Source organism: Saccoglossus kowalevskii, chromosome 3, assembly GCF_978046115.1.
Source record: "Saccoglossus kowalevskii chromosome 3, keSacKowa6.1, whole genome shotgun sequence".
Classification (NCBI taxonomy): domain Eukaryota; kingdom Metazoa; phylum Hemichordata; class Enteropneusta; family Harrimaniidae; genus Saccoglossus; species Saccoglossus kowalevskii.
The window spans coordinates 31204898-31222190 of NC_140643.1; the positions used below are offsets into that span (position 1 = coordinate 31204898).

A 17293-nucleotide genomic window follows, 5' to 3' on the forward strand; every position below is an offset into this window, starting at 1 on the left:
GCTATATATTGTCAGACTGTAGACTGACCCAGCTATGGTGATTTTTTTCAGTTAAATTATAATAATAAAAAAAAGTTTTGCAAAATTTGGGGTGAAAGCGAAACCACCACAGACTGGTCTTATTTGCAACTAATCTATTGCTTTTAGTTAGTCCCCGTTCGGACGCAGTCTGAAAACGGGACTTATGGATTGACCTCTGCATCTATGTGTCTGTGCGTTGAGTTAAAGTTGAGTTAATTGTGATACCGGCCACAAGTATGAAGCCAATACGAAACAGACTACACTGATCAAGAAGGTAGAGAAATTAAACTGTTTTTTGTCTAAACAGAAAGGAGCTACTTCAAATGCAAACGATTTGCTGCTTCCGGTCGGTAGGGCAACGAAAACATCATGGCCTTCAGTAAAATCATTAATTATTGTCTTCTGTGTAGATCGCGCTTCACTGTAACCCAGACGAGATAAAGCTACACGCAGGCTACTTCTCTCCATTGAAAAAAATTTGTAGGGAATGCTATAAATAGTAATTCGTGATCGTTTGTTATGATTGATGATTGAGAAACTTCAAGAAAAGTGAACAATCTTCACGTACAATGGTTAACTGGATATATCGTACTTATCCGGGTAAGAGCCCATGCGTGGGCAAATACCCAACCCCATTTTTGACACAATAAAGAAGTTGAGGTCATATTCAGGCACACGCCCAGGTGGTCTTTTCCTACACAAAAAATAAAAAAACAAACTATTTTCAATTCGTTGACTATGGTTGTATTAACAGTTGACTTTCTTGAAGTCTGTCGTGATGCTTATAAAAATTCGTTAAATATAATTGTTAATTGCGTAAAACAAGGGGTGAATGCGAAATACTAGTAGCTGTGACAGCTTTCTGCCTTCAGGGCAGCGCGTTCACCGCTGATTTTTTTTCAGAATCATAACGGTCAGCAAGTCTATAAAAATATATATTAAAGCAGAAACGGTAGTTCTCTTTTTTAAATATGTCGTGGCCCTAAAAAGGGCCGGCCATTTGGTTTGTGCTTCCTTAGAAATGATTCAAGCAAATCGTATGAGGAGAGCCGCTAAGCAAGTGTCGCACTTGTACAGCTTTAGCGTCGTCGACAATGAAACCAATGTTGCAATATTGTAGCAACCCGTACCTGGGGAGAGTGGTTGAAATCACGTTATTTTGGCTCAAGATGATTGCTAGACTGTAAACAAAATCATCGTGTGCCATCGCAGCAGAGCGACCCCATTTTTCTTGTCTCTTTATTGTGATTAGACATGAATGAAAAGTGCCAAGCAGACAGACTGCGAAATCCGTGGATTAAAGGTGCTAAGTCCAAATTGTGTGGGACGATATCGACGAACTTCAGGAAGAAGTTGTAGGGATTTTGTTCGACAGCTACAGTGACGCTGACTTGGATTTTGAGGGTTTTGATTTTGACGAAGATGGCAATGAATGTACAAATGTTTTTTCAAACAGCTATGAATTTTTATAATTTTTACTGTGTAAATTTGTAAATTATTATTGATCCTAATTCAAATGATTCCTCACTGACGATTTTTATTATTTCTGGCTTATTTGTCACATTATAAGCAATACATTAATTTTGTTTTACTTCTGATGTTGCATATTGTTCATTTATTTCCGTTGTTGCATGTTTTCATTTGCCGTTCTATTCCCTGCCGCAGTTCAATCTGCGTGTTGTCAATTTTTGCAAATTCTCGGTTTTTTTTTGCCGGGGATCTCCTGGCAAACGCCCACCCCTTCTTTTTGGCAATTTTCCATATTCAGGACCCTGGGCTTATACCCGAATAAATAGGGTAGTTTAAAGGTCAAATTATTCTGATTGGATAACGTTCTTGCTTGTCATTCTGCTCATTAACATAAAAACTAGTATGAAAACACACTACCGTACATACTGTGCTTTCACCACAGAAATTGCGACCAGTCTGGGTGATTTAGCACTAACATCTCCATTTCGCAATACTGTAAAATGACTAATTTTCACTGGGTTTAAATTTCACTGATTTACCATTTCAGGCATATTCAGTGGGTTTTAAATTCACGGTTTTATCATTTAGATAATGTGTTCTAGGCTAAATTTTACATATTTACTGGGTTTTAATTTAGCGCATTTTCCATCAGACGATGGTGTATTACTTTATTGTTTGGCATTAGCCAAAGGCAATAAACATGTTTATGTTCTATAATGCATAACAGCTAGAACTTCATTCAGGGTTTATGCATAAAACAAGCCAGCATATATGTAGGCAACATCAGTTTGAATACAGGCTCATACAACTGCAAGCATAATATTAGTTAGAAGAAACTGCATTTTATGTCTGAGTATAATAATAATTTCTGTGAAAGTTTTGAAAGGATGTCAATGATTCTTATACTTGAAAGGGTCATATTTTACTTTTTCTCACAGAGTGCATAATATACAAAATAGTTCTATTTTTAATCTGCACTTTCCTACAGAAGATCGGGACAACAATAGCCAAATATTTTAAGTAAAAACTAAAAATTGACACAAATTTTGTCTGTTGGCTCTAATATAAGGGTTCATTTCCTGAAATATTCAAAAAAAATAAAAGAAAAAAGTGCAGAAAAATGTGAGCGAGAAAGTCTAGTAGTGAAAAAGTTAACGACCCCAACCCCACACCAAATTATAGCAGTTTACATTGATTTCCTCAATATAAAATAACACAAATCAATTTGTTCTTTCAGGTCTGTGCGTGGTGCTACTGCAGCTCAGTATGAAGCTAATCTGAAAAAGATTTACACAGTACGCACTGTTGAGGTAAGGTTATAGGTTTTATTTATATCCGGGTCAGTTAGGTGTGCCTCTCATCACTGACATGGTGTGTCCCACACAGTACTCAATAATGGTCCTGGGCACTGGAAGCTACAATGACTGACGTGGTGTGTCCCACACAGTCCTCACTAATAGTTCTTGGTACTGGAAGCCACAATCACTGACATGGTTTGTCGCACACAGTCCTCAGTAATAGTTCTTTGTACTGGAAGCCACAATCACTGTTATGGTGTGTCTCAAACAGTCCTCATTAATAGTTCTTGGTATTGGAAGCCACAATGACTGACATGGTGTGTCCCACACAGTCCTAAGTAATGGTTCTTGGTTTTGGAAGCCACAATCACTGACATGGTGTGTCCCACACAGTCCTCTGTAATAGTTCTTGGTACTGGAAGCCACAATCACTGACATGGTGTCTTACACAGTCCTCAGTAATAGTTCTTTGTACTGGAAGCCACAATCACTGTTATGGTGTGTCTCAAACAGTCCTCATTAATAGTTCTTAGTATTGGAAGCCACAATGACTGACATGGTGTGTCCCACACAGTCCTAAGTAATGGTTCTTGGTTTTGGAAGCCACAATGACTGACATGGTGTGTCCCACACAGTTTTCTGTAATAGTTCTTGGTACTAGAAGCCACAATCACTGACATGGTGTGTCTCACACAGTCCTCACTAATAGTTCTTGGTACTGGAAGCTACAATCACTGACATGGTGTGTCCCACACAGTCCTCTGTAATAGTTCTTGGTACTGGAAGCCACAATCACTGACATGGTGTGTCCCACACAGTCCTCAGTAATAGTTCTTGGTACTGGAAGCCACAATCACTGACATGGTGTGTCCCATACAGTCCTCATTAATAGTTCTTGGTATTGGAAGCCGCAGTGACTGACATAGTGTGTCCCACACAGTCCTAAGTAATGGTTCTTGGTTTTGGAAGCCAAAATCACTGACATAGTGTGTCCTACACAGTCCTCAGTGATAGTTCTTGGTACTGGAAGCCACAATCACTGACATGGTGTCTTACACAGTCCTCAGTAATAGTTCATGGTACTGGAAGCCACAATCACTGACATGGTTTGTCTCACACAGTCCTCAGTAATAGTTCTTTGTACTGGAAGCCACAATCACTGTTATGGTGTGTCTCAAACAGTCCTCATTAATAGTTCTTGGTATTGGAAGCCACAATGACTGACATGGTGTGTCCCACACAGTCCTCAGTAATGGTTCTTGGTACTGGAAGCCACAATCACTGACATGGTGTGTCCTACACAGTCCTCAGTAATGGTTTTTGGTACTGGAAGCCACAATCACTGACATGGTGTGTCCTACACAGTCCTCAGTAATAGTTCTTGATACTGGAAGCCACAATCACTGACATGGTGTGTCCCACACAGTCCTCAGTAATATTTCTTGGTACTGGAAGCCACAATCACTGACATGGTGTGTCCCACACAGTCCTCAGTAATAGTTCTTGGTACTGGAAGCCACAATCACTTACATGGTGTGTCCCACACAGTCCTCAGTAATGGTTCTTGGTACTGGAAGCCACAATCACTGACATGGTGTGTCCTACACAGTCCTCAGTAATAGTTCTTGGTACTGGAAGCCACAATGACTGACATGGTGTGTCCCACACAGTTCTCTGTAATAGTTCTTGGTACTAGAAGCCACAATCACTGACATGGTGTGTCTCACACAGTCCTCAGTAATAGTTCTTGGTACTGGAAGCTACAATCACTGACATGGTGTGTCCCACACAGTCCTCTGTAATAGTTCTTGGTACTGGAAGCCACAATCACTGACATGGTGTGTCCCACACAGTCCTCATTAATAGTTCTTGGTACTGGAAGCCACAATCACTGACATGGTGTGTCCCATACAGTCCTCATTAATAGTTCTTGGTATTGGAAGCCGCAGTGACTGACATAGTGTGTCCCACACAGTCCTAAGTAATGGTTCTTGGTTTTGGAAGCCACAATCACTGACATAGTGTGTCCTACACAGTCCTCAGTGATAGTTCTTGGTACTGGAAGCCACAATCACTGACATGGTGTCTTACACAGTCCTCAGTAATAGTTCATGGTACTGGAAGCCACAATCACTGACATGGTTTGTCTCACACAGTCCTCAGTAATAGTTCTTTGTACTGGAAGCCACAATCACTGTTATGGTGTGTCTCAAACAGTCCTCATTAATAGTTCTTGGTATTGGAAGCCACAATGACTGACATGGTGTGTCCCACACAGTCCTCAGTAATGGTTCTTGGTACTGGAAGCCACAATCACTGACATGGTGTGTCCTACACAGTCCTCAGTAATGGTTTTTGGTACTGGAAGCCACAATCACTGACATGGTGTGTCCTACTTAGTCCTCAGTAATAGTTCTTGATACTGGAAGCCACAATCACTGACATGGTGTGTCCCAGACAGTCCTCAGTAATATTTCTTGGTACTGGAAGCCACAATCACTGACATGGTGTGTCCCACACAGTCCTCAGTAATAGTTCTTGGTACTGGAAGCCACAATCACTGACATGGTGTGTCCCACACAGTCCTCAGTAATGGTTCTTGGTATTGGAAGCCACAATCACTGACATGGTGTGTCCTACACAGTCCTCAGTAATAGTTCTTGGTACTGGAAGCCACAATGACTGACATGGTGTGTCCCACACAGTTCTCTGTAATAGTTCTTGGTACTAGAAGCCACAATCACTGACATGGTGTGTCTCACACAGTCCTCACTAATAGTTCTTGGTACTGGAAGCTACAATCACTGACATGGTGTGTCCCACACAGTCCTCTGTAATAGTTCTTGGTACTGGAAGCCACAATCACTGACATGGTGTGTCCCACACAGTCCTCAGTAATAGTTCTTGGTACTGGAAGCCACAATCACTGACATGGTGTGTCCCATACAGTCCTCATTAATTGTTCTTGGTATTGGAAGCCGCAGTGACTGACATAGTGTGTCCCACACAGTCCTAAGTAATGGTTCTTGGTTTTGGAAGCCACAATCACTGACATAGTGTGTCCTACACAGTCCTCAGTGATAGTTCTTGGTACTGGAAGCCACAATCACTGACATGGTGTCTTACACAGTCCTCAGTAATAGTTCATGGTACTGGAAGCCACAATCACTGACATGGTTTGTCTCACACAGTCCTCAGTAATAGTTCTTTGTACTGGAAGCCACAGTCACTGTTATGGTGTGTCTCAAACAGTCCTCATTAATAGTTCTTGGTATTGGAAGCCACAATGACTGACATGGTGTGTCCCACACAGTCCTCAATAATAGTTCTTGGTATTGGAAGCCACAATGACTGACATGGTGTGTCCCACACAGTCCTCAGTAATGGTTCTTGGTACTGGAAGCCACAATCACTGACATGGTGTGTCCTACACAGTCCTCAGTAATGGTTTTTGGTACTGGAAGCCACAATCACTGACATGGTGTGTCCTACTTAGTCCTCAGTAATAGTTCTTGGTACTGGAAGCCACAATCACTGACATGGTGTGTCCCACACAGTCCTCAGTAATATTTCTTGGTACTGGAAGCCACAATCACTGACATGGTGTGTCCCACACAGTCCTCAGTAATAGTTCTTGGTACTGGAAGCCACAATCACTGACATGGTGTGTCATACACAGTCCTCAGTAATAGTTCTTGGTACTGGAAGCCACAATCACTGACATGGTGTGTCCCACACAGTCCTCAGTAATATTTCTTGGTACTGGAAGCCACAATCACTGACATGGTGTGTCCCACACAGTCCTCAGTAATAGTTCTTGGTACTGGAAGCCACAATCACTGACATGGTGTGTCCCACACAGTCCTCAGTAATGGTTCTTGGTACTGGAAGCCACAATCACTGACATGGTGTGTCCTACACAGTCCTCAGTAATAGTTCTTGGTACTGGAAGCCACAATGACTGACATGGTGTGTCCCACACAGTTCTCTGTAATAGTTCTTGGTACTAGAAGCCACAATCACTGACATGGTGTGTCTCACACAGTCCTCACTAATAGTTCTTGGTACTGGAAGCTACAATCACTGACATGGTGTGTCCCACACAGTCCTCTGTAATAGTTCTTGGTACTGGAAGCCACAATCACTGACATGGTGTGTCCCACACAGTCCTCAGTAATAGTTCTTGGTACTGGAAGCCACAATCACTGACATGGTGTGTCCCATACAGTCCTCATTAATAGTTCTTGGTATTGGAAGCCGCAGTGACTGACATAGTGTGTCCCACACAGTCCTATGTAATGGTTCTTGGTTTTGGAAGCCACAATCACTGACATAGTGTGTCCTACACAGTCCTCAGTGATAGTTCTTGGTACTGGAAGCCACAATCACTGACATGGTGTCTTACACAGTCCTCAGTAATAGTTCATGGTACTGGAAGCCACAATCACTGACATGGTTTGTCTCACACAGTCCTCAGTAATAGTTCTTTGTACTGGAAGCCACAATCACTGTTATGGTGTGTCTCAAACAGTCCTCATTAATAGTTCTTGGTATTGGAAGCCACAATGACTGACATGGTGTGTCCCACACAGTCCTCAGTAATGGTTCTTGGTACTGGAAGCCACAATCACTGACATGGTGTGTCCTACACAGTCCTCAGTAATGGTTTTTGGTACTGGAAGCCACAATCACTGACATGGTGTGTCCTACTTAGTCCTCAGTAATAGTTCTTGGTACTGGAAGCCACAATCACTGACATGGTGTGTCCCAGACAGTCCTCAGTAATATTTCTTGGTACTGGAAGCCACAATCACTGACATGGTGTGTCCCACACAGTCCTCAGTAATGGTTCTTGGTACTGGAAGCCACAATCACTGACATGGTGTGTCCTACACAGTCCTCAGTAATGGTTTTTGGTACTGGAAGCCACAATCACTGACATGGTGTGTCCTACACAGTCCTCAGTAATAGTTCTTGGTACTGGAAGCCACAATCACTGACATGGTGTGTCCCACACAGTCCTCAGTAATATTTCTTGGTACTGGAAGCCACAATCACTGACATGGTGTGTCCCACACAGTCCTCAATAATAGTTCTTGGTGCTGGAAGCCACAATCATTGACATGGTGTGTCTTACACAGTCCTCAGTAATAGTTCTTGGTACTGGAAGCCACAATCACTGACATGGTGTGTCTTACACAGTCCTCAATAATGGTTTTTGGTACTGGAAGCCACAATGACTGACATGGTGTGTCCCACACAGTCCTCAGTAATAGTTCTTGGTACTGGAAGCCACAATCACTGACATGGTGTGTCCTACACAGTCCTCAGTAATAGTTCTTGGTACTGGACAGTTCTTGGTACTGGATAGTTCTTGGTACTGGAAGCCACAATCACTGACACAGTGTGTCTTACACAGTCCTCAATAATGGTTTTTGGTACTGGAAGCCACAAATCACTGACATGGTGTGTCTTGCACAGTCCTCAATACTGGTTCTTGGTACTGGAAGCCACAAATCACTGACATGGTGTGTCCACGCAGTCCTAAATAATAGTCATGGGCACTGGAAGCCACTCCTCACTGACATAATTCACTGGTTTACATGCACTGTGAAAAACTTTTCAACAGCATTTTTTATTACCGGTAATCTATTATAAACCTTGCCAGGGGACAACATTGCTATGCCATGGTCAATTTTATCATCGATCATCGGTACCTGACTTACCACTGTCATTTTCGTTGATCTTAATCATCTGCAGTTAAATAAAACCTGCTCCAATTTACAGTGAGGTAGTTTTCTTTCCAATACATTATATATCCAAAACTTTCGGGCTTGGAGCCTTAATATTATCATTCAATCCACTTCTTTTTCTGGTGTTTTTATGTCAAAACCACTGAATGGTCTCACCTAACTTTCAGAGTTTTGATTGGTCAACTGGTTTGGCAGCCATATTGGATTGAAGTGAAATCGGAAGTAACTATTTTTAACCCTTTCTGAGAGTCTGAGCATTCTGAATTTTTTTGTAACATTATTATTATTGTTTGACCAATATAACAATTAAAAAACTTTAGCAATCATGTGACTTTTTCTGCCATGTATAATGAAATAAATTTGATCAGTCATATGGTTTGGCTGCCATCTAGATATGGGGTGAGGTCAGTGCCAAAGCTAATTTTATTTGCTTTACATGGTTTTGTATTTGAGTGTGTTTTTTTTGTATTTTATCATTAAGTTGACATTTTTATATTATCTTTCCATTAGATTGGCATTGTGTTGACATTTATATATTGTCTTTGCATTAAGTTGGCATTGTCTAGAAATTTTTATATTGTCTTTGCATGAGGTTGGCATTGTCTTCAATTTTTTGAATTTTCATCATTATGACATTATGTGTTGCATTAACATAATTTGTGAAAAATCAAACTCCCTAGGCCAGGTAACAACCCATACAAATGAATTGGTGGCTGCTTCTTAGACAGTAAGCATTGAATATGCCCAGTTTGTCAACATTAGATAAGCTACATGTACCTTAAAAATGTGACCAGATTAAAGTTATCAAAATCACGATTACTTTATGTGATAAATTATGCCTTGTCAAAATATCGTCTGATTGTGCTATATAAGAAGATTGTCAGAATAATTTCAGGCAATACCTTTACAGTTATACCTACACCTACAACATGTACCTGTACTGACTACCTCAGCCACATGTATAGACCATGGCAGCGATACCAACCCCATTGCACCTGTCCCATACTGACCACAGCAGCCACACTAATCCCATACTGACCACAGCAGCCAAACAAGTCATATACTGACCACAGCAGCCACACTAGTCCCATACTGACCACAGCAGCCACACTAGTCACATACACTAGTTCCATACTGACTACTGCAACCACACTAGTCCCATACTGACCACAGCAGCCACACTAGTCACATACACTAGTTCCATACTGACTACTGCAACCACACTAGTCGCATACTGACCACAGCAGCCAAACAAGTCCCATACTGACCACAGCAGCCACACTAATCCCATACTGACCACAGCAGCCAAACAAGTCATATACTGACCACAGCAGCCACACTAGTCCCATACTGACCACAGCAGCCACACTAGTCCCATATTGACCACATTAGCCACACTAGTCACATACACTAGTTCCATACTGACTACTGCAACCACACTAGTCCCATACTGACCACAGCAGCCACACTAGTCACATGCACTAGTTCCATACTGACTACTGCAACCACACTAGTCCCATACTGACCACAGCAGCCAAACAAGTCCCATACTGACAACAGCAGCCACACTAGTCCCATACTGACCACAGCAGCCAAACAAGTCCTATACTGACCACAGCAGCCACACTAGTTCCATATTGACCACATTAGCCACACTAGTCCCATACTGACTATAGCAGCCACACTAGTGCCATAGTAACCACTACAGCCACACTGATTCCATACTGACCACAGCAGCCAAACAAGTCCTATACTGACCACAGCAGCCACACTAGTCTCATACTGACCACAGCAGCCAGACTAGTTCCATATTGACCACATTAGCTACACTAGTTCCATACTGACCACAGCAGCCAAACAAGTCCTATACTGACCACAGCAGCCACACTAGTCTCATACTGACCACAGCAGCCAGACTAGTTCCATATTGACAACAGCAGCCACACTAGTCCCATACTGACCACAGCAGCCACACTAGTTCCATATTGACCACATTAGCTACACTAGTTCCATACTGATCACAGTAGCCAGACTAGTTCCATACTGACAATAGCAGCCACACTAGTCCCATACTGACCACAGCAGTCACACTAATCCCATACTGACCACAGTAGCCACACTAGTTCCATACTGACAATAGCAGCCACACTAGTCCCATACTGACATCAGCAGCCACACTAGTCCCATACTGACCACAGCAGCCACACTAATCCCATACTGACCACAGTAGCCAGACTAGTTCCATATTGACCACAGTAGCCACACTAGTTCCATACTGACCACAGTAGCCATACTAGTCCCATACTGACCACAGCAGCCACATTTGTCCCATACTGACAACAGCAGCCACACTAGTCCCATACTGACAACAGCAACCATACTAGTCCCATACTGACCACAGCAGCCACATTTGTCCCATACTGACAACAGTAGCCACACTAGTCCCATACTGACAACAGCCACACTAGTCTCATACTGACCACAGAAGCCACACTAGTCCCATACTGATAACAGCAGTCACACTAGTTCCATGATGACCACATCAGCCACACTAATCCCATACTGACCACAGTAGCCAGACTAGTCCCATACTGACAACAGCAGCCACACTAATCCCATAACGACCACAGCAGCCACACTAGTCCCATACTGACAACAGCAGCCACACTAGTCCCATACTGACCACAACAGCCACACTAATCCCATAACGACCACAGTAGCCAGAGTAGTCCCATACTGACAACAGCAGCCACACTAGTCCCATACTGACAACAGCAGCCACACTAGTCCCATACTGACCACAGCAGCCACACTAGTCCTATACTGACAACAGCAGCCACACTAGTCCCACACTGACCACAGCAGCCACATTAGTCCCATACTGACAATAGCAGCCATACTAGTCCAATACTGACAACAGCAGTCACACTAGTTCCATGATGACCACAGCAGCCACACTAGTCCCATACTGACAACAGCAGCCACACTAGTCCCATACTGACAATAGCAACCATACTAGTCTCATACTGTCCACAGCAGCCACACTAGTGCCATACTGACCACAGCAGCCACACTAGTTCCATGCTGACAATAGCAGCCACACTAGCCCCATACTGACAACATCAGCCACACTAGTCCCATACTGACAACAGCAACCACACTAGTTCTATACTCACCACAGCAGCCACACTAGTCCCATACTGACAACAGCAGCCACACTAGTCCCATACTGACCACAGCAGCCACACTAGTTCCATATTGACCATGGCAGCCACATTAGTAACATTAGTCACATACCTACCACAGCAGCCAGACTAGTGCCATACTGACAACAGCAGTCACACTAGTTCCATGATGACCACAGCCGCCACACTAGTCCCATACTGACAACAGCAGCCACACTAGTCCCATACTGACAATAGCAACCATACTAGTCTCATACTGATCACAGCAGCCACACTAGTGCCATACTGACCACAGCAGCCAGACTAGTTCCATGCTGACAATAGCAGCCACACTAGCCCCATACTGACAATAGCAGCCACACTAGCCCCATACTGACAACAGCAGCCGCACTAGTCCCATACTGACCACACCAGCCACACTAGTTCCATACTTACAATAGCAGCCACTTTAGTCCCATACTCACCACAGCAGCCACACTAGTCCCATACTGACAACTGCAACCATACTAGTCCCATATTGACCACAGCAGCCACATTTGTCCCATACTGACAACAGTAGCCACACTAGTCCCATACTGACAATAGCAGCCACACTAGTCACATACTGACAACAGCAGCCACACTAGTCCCATATTGACAACAGCCACTCTAGTCCACACTGACAATAGCAGCCACACTAGTGCCATACTGACCACAGAAGCCACACTAGTTCCATGCTGACAATAGCAGCCACACTAGTCACATACTGACAACAGCAGCCACACTAGTCCCATATTGACAACAGCCACTCTAGTCCATACTGACAATAGCAGCCACACTAGTCCCATACTGGTAACAGCAGTCACACTAGTTCCATGATGACCACATCAGCCACACTAATCCCATACTGACCACAGTAGCCAGACTAGTCCCATACTGACAACAGCAGCCACACTAGTCCCATACTGACAACAGCAGCCACACTAGTCCCATACTGACCACAGCAGCCACACTAATCCCATAACGACCACAGTAGCCAGACTAGTCCCATACCGACAACAGCAGCCACACTAGTCCCATACTGACAACAGCAGCCACACTAGTCCCTTAATGACCACAGCAGCCACACTAATCCCATACTGATCACAGTAGCCACACTAGTCCCATACTGACAACAGCAGCCACACTAGTCCCACACTGACCACAGCAGCCACATTAGTCCCATACTGACAATAGCAGCCATACTAGTCCAATACTGACAACAGCAGTCACACTCGTTCCATGATGACCACAGCAGCCACACTAGTCCCATACTGACAACAGCAGCCACACTAGTCCCATGCTGACAATAGCAGCCACACTAGCCCCATACTGACCATAGCAGCTACACTAGTCTCATACTGACAACAGCAGCCACACTAGTCCCATACTCACCACTGCAGGCACACTAGTCCATACTGACCACAGCAGCCACATTAGTCCCATACTGATCACAGCAGCCACACTGTTCTCTTACTGATCACAGCAGCCACAATAGTCTCATACTGACCATGCTGTTAAATCTCCAGCCATTTATTGTTGCCCTTAACACCAACCCTATACTCACCACAGCAGCCACACTAGTCCCATGCTGACAATAGCAGCCACACTAGCCCCATACTGACCACAGCAGCTACACTAGTCTCATACTGACAACAGCAGCCACACTAGTTCCATACTCACCACTGCAGGCACACTAGTCCATACTGACCACAGCAGCCACATTAGTCCCATACTGATCACAGCAGCCACACTGTTCTCTTACTGATCACAGCAGCCACAATAGTCTCATACTGACCATGCTGTTAAATCTCCAGCCATTTATTGTTGCCCTTAACACCAACCCTATACTCACCACAGCAGCCACACTAGTCCCATGCTGACAATAGCAGCCACACTAGCCCCATACTGACCACAGCAGCTACACTAGTCTCATACTGACAACAGCAGCCACACTAGTTCCATACTCACCACTGCAGGCACACTAGTCCATACTGACCACAGCAGCCACATTAGTCCCATACTGATCACAGCAGCCACACTAGTCCCATACTGACAATAGCAGCCACACTAGTCCCATACTGACAACAGCAACCACACTAGCCCCATACTCACCACAGCAGCCACACTAGTCCCATGCTGACAATAGCAGCCACACTAGCCCCATACTGACCACAGCAGCCACACTAGTCCCATACTGACCACAGCAGCTACACTAGTCTCATACTGACAACAGCAGCCACACTAGTCCCATACTCACCACTGCAGGCACACTAGTCCATACTGACCACAGCAGCCACATTAGTCTCATACTGATCACAGCAGCCACACTAGTCTCATACTGACCATGCAGTTAAATCTCCAGCCATTTATTGTTGCCCTTAACACCAACCCTATACTAATCATTGTAGCAACAACAACAATAACTTTTTGTAATTTTTTGCAGAGTTTTTGGAGTGTGTATAATAATATTCCTGATATCCAGGAAGTACCTGTCAGATACAGTTACCATTTAATGAGAGATGAAAGAAAGCCGCTATGGTACGTCATCTCGGATAAAAACATCAGTGTACTGGAGAATCATGTATTTAAGTATTTATGGCTCAAAAGCTGGATTATTAGATTGGTTCTGCAATGATTGATATTCCATGATAGGAATCTACATCCAAATATAATTCATGGGAGCAAACATATTGGGGATACATACAGCTACATTGAGTATTGGTGTGAATTTCACTTATGCATGCTTGAGAATTAGTTCCAAAGTACCCGGTAGTATAAGTAAAAATGCTAGGTTTGGGTGCATGTTTTCATGCTAAATTGACACTCGTTGACATACCAAGAAAGCAATGCTGGTATCTGTGATATACTGTGCACATTTACATGTGGAGTTTGAAAATAATCAATGCAGGCTTATTCAAGATGTTTATTCAAGTCCAGACAGATGAATACATGCACATTTACATTTTTTTTATTTATACTGGAACTAATTAAGATCTCTTTCATTCTATCTGTTATATAATGATAGTACAGAACATATTTTGATTACCTCATACATAAATATATATAAATTATAAACATTCAGTTCAGTTCAGTTTGAACCAATTTTCAGTAGAATACTGTAGCATACAAGTAATTTACTTGGTAGATTTAGTATTGTTTTGTTTTGGAATAAGAAATCACAAATCGGGTCCCATCAATATTATTGCACTAAGATCAAAACAGGTATTACTATTCCGTGTTCTATTAGTCGATGGTGATACTTCAACCTACACTGTTCAATGTATTAGATTTTGTATTTGTTATTTGCAGGGAAGAATCTGTGAATGCAAATGGTGGATACTGGAAGATGAAATGTGGCAAGGAAGACACTGTAATATATACATACGTACACCTATCAAATGACAACTTTGAATATTGTACCCAAAACTAAATAAAAAACATAATTATACCAAATAACAAAATTAGTGTTAGGATTTTCAGGTTATGCAAACATCTGAATAGTTATTATATACCGACATGTATCTGTATGGAACTCAATAAGAATATACTGAAAATACATGTGGTCCTTAGTTTGTATCATGAAGCTATATGATCTTGTCTTCTATAATTTTTGAAATTTCAGGACGTACCAGTACATTTTATATACTCTATCTGTGTTATTAGAATTTGCTAGCATTTCTGACTAGATTTATTTGTGTTGATTTTTTTGATTTCTAAACGTGTATGACATATTGACAGAAGGCAATTTTAGGGCAAATGGACATAACAAAAATTGTGCAGGTTTATTTCACGAGTGATGACAAGAGTTGACTTAGCATTGTAATTCTGCCTCATTGAATACAATTGAGAAGGATTGAATCAGACAGTTGAGTTGTAGACTGTATTAAATATGACCAAGTTGTCAGTTTCAGCTGCATGGCTACATGCTTTGCACATCAAGGTCAATCTCATTTACCTTGCAAGTTGTAGGAATATATTTACTGTTCTGTAAGTGATTCTATTGTCTCAACCTTGTCAAATGACAGTTACATGTGTACTTCTGATGTCAGCATCTGAGGATACCATTTTGGTACTCATTTGCACAATGATTGTATGTTTAGTGTTTTCGATGTAGTGAAGGTGCAAAACAATCATTTATTGCCATCTTCAAGTAATATCGACAAATTGCCCCACAATTAAACAAAGACATTCTTTTTCATTCATAAATTAATAGTCTATCTCTATGTAAAAGGCTCTTTTCTATTTGCACAATTTGAATGTATAATATTCATAGATTTCACAAAATTTTCACTAGTATGCTCAACTGACTGATTTTTTTTTTTTTTTTTTTTGTTTAGTCCACTGTTTGGAAAGAGCTTTTATTGGCTTCTATTGGTGAACAGTTTTCTGATCATGTTGGAACAGGTTGGTAGCTGAAATACTGTTTTATCTTTCAGAAAAGCATCACCATTTAATGAGGATAAATTTAATAAAAAGCTATCATATGATATAGAATATAGGCTACACAATATATATTGACAAATAAACTAGTATAATTAGAATATTTAAAACAGGATTATAAAAGCATTGGGCATGGAAACATGTGTATCAGATATCGTTGTGTCACTAATTACCAGTCTGTGAGAGCAGATTTCAGATAACTCATTCTTATAGTACCGGTACTCGTCCTCTGTGTATGCTAGGTGATCCAGATGATGAAATGCATAATGGGTTGATATTTCCAGCTTTTAAAGTAGCCAGAAACAACTGTATCAGAAAGTATTCTAACTCTAGGGTGAATAACTCAACAATTAACCAACTTTTCAATATAAAAAATACAAAATTGCTCTTGAATCTAATATGGTCTGTCAATCTCATTGTGTAAGAGTGTGAAACTAAGTTTCTTCTGTAAATGACTTTAATTTACCAAGAAACAATTTTGGAAAATTTTGTAGCAGGGAAAATTTCTCTTGAGTCTTAGTGACTTTCACAAATTGTTGTATTTACAAATGAACAATCTTGAAATCATAAACATTTCTAGCAGTGAAAATTAAACTTACAGTTCTAGTGTACGAGAGATTCAATAAGTAATGCCCCTGACCCATTTCCCATAGCAGGAGATTAATGAAACTTGGCACAGTTATTAGTCTTTCTCTACATACAATGTAGGAACTATCCAGAGTTATGCATTTTTTCCATCGTTTGATGCAGCTCTGGACACCATTTCTCTAGAACACCCCAGGTTGGTCCTCCAACCACGTCGTAACTTCAAGGCTGCATCATTTGGGAAATGCTTTCCTTTTAAAAACAACTTCATCGCTGGGAAGAGTTGATAGTCAGAGGATGCAAGGTCAGGAGAGTAAGGGGGATGGGGGAGGATTTCATAGCCACACGCGCCCGTGCTTCTGATCTGGCGAGATGTGAGTTGTGAACCGGAGCGTTGTCCTGCAGGAGGAGAATACCTTTGCTGATCTTTCCCCGCCTCTTGATTTTGATAGCTTGATAGTGGTACCATTTGCCAGGAAATCTGTCATCACTACTCCGTCTTTGTCCCAGAAGACTGTGA

General features: G+C 42.1%; 1 protein-coding gene across 1 annotated transcript in view; it reads left to right on the forward strand.

The window, feature by feature from the left end:
* Positions 1-17293, forward strand: part of LOC100370061 (eukaryotic translation initiation factor 4E type 3-like) — a 28026-nt gene that overhangs the window by 1012 nt on the left and 9721 nt on the right. Inside the window, exons 2-5 of the mRNA XM_002734497.4 lie at positions 2729-2801; positions 14192-14286; positions 15058-15118; positions 16086-16152. Of these exons, the coding sequence (XP_002734543.1) occupies positions 2729-2801; positions 14192-14286; positions 15058-15118; positions 16086-16152 (296 nt within the window). The remainder of the gene's footprint in view (positions 1-2728; positions 2802-14191; positions 14287-15057; positions 15119-16085; positions 16153-17293) is intronic.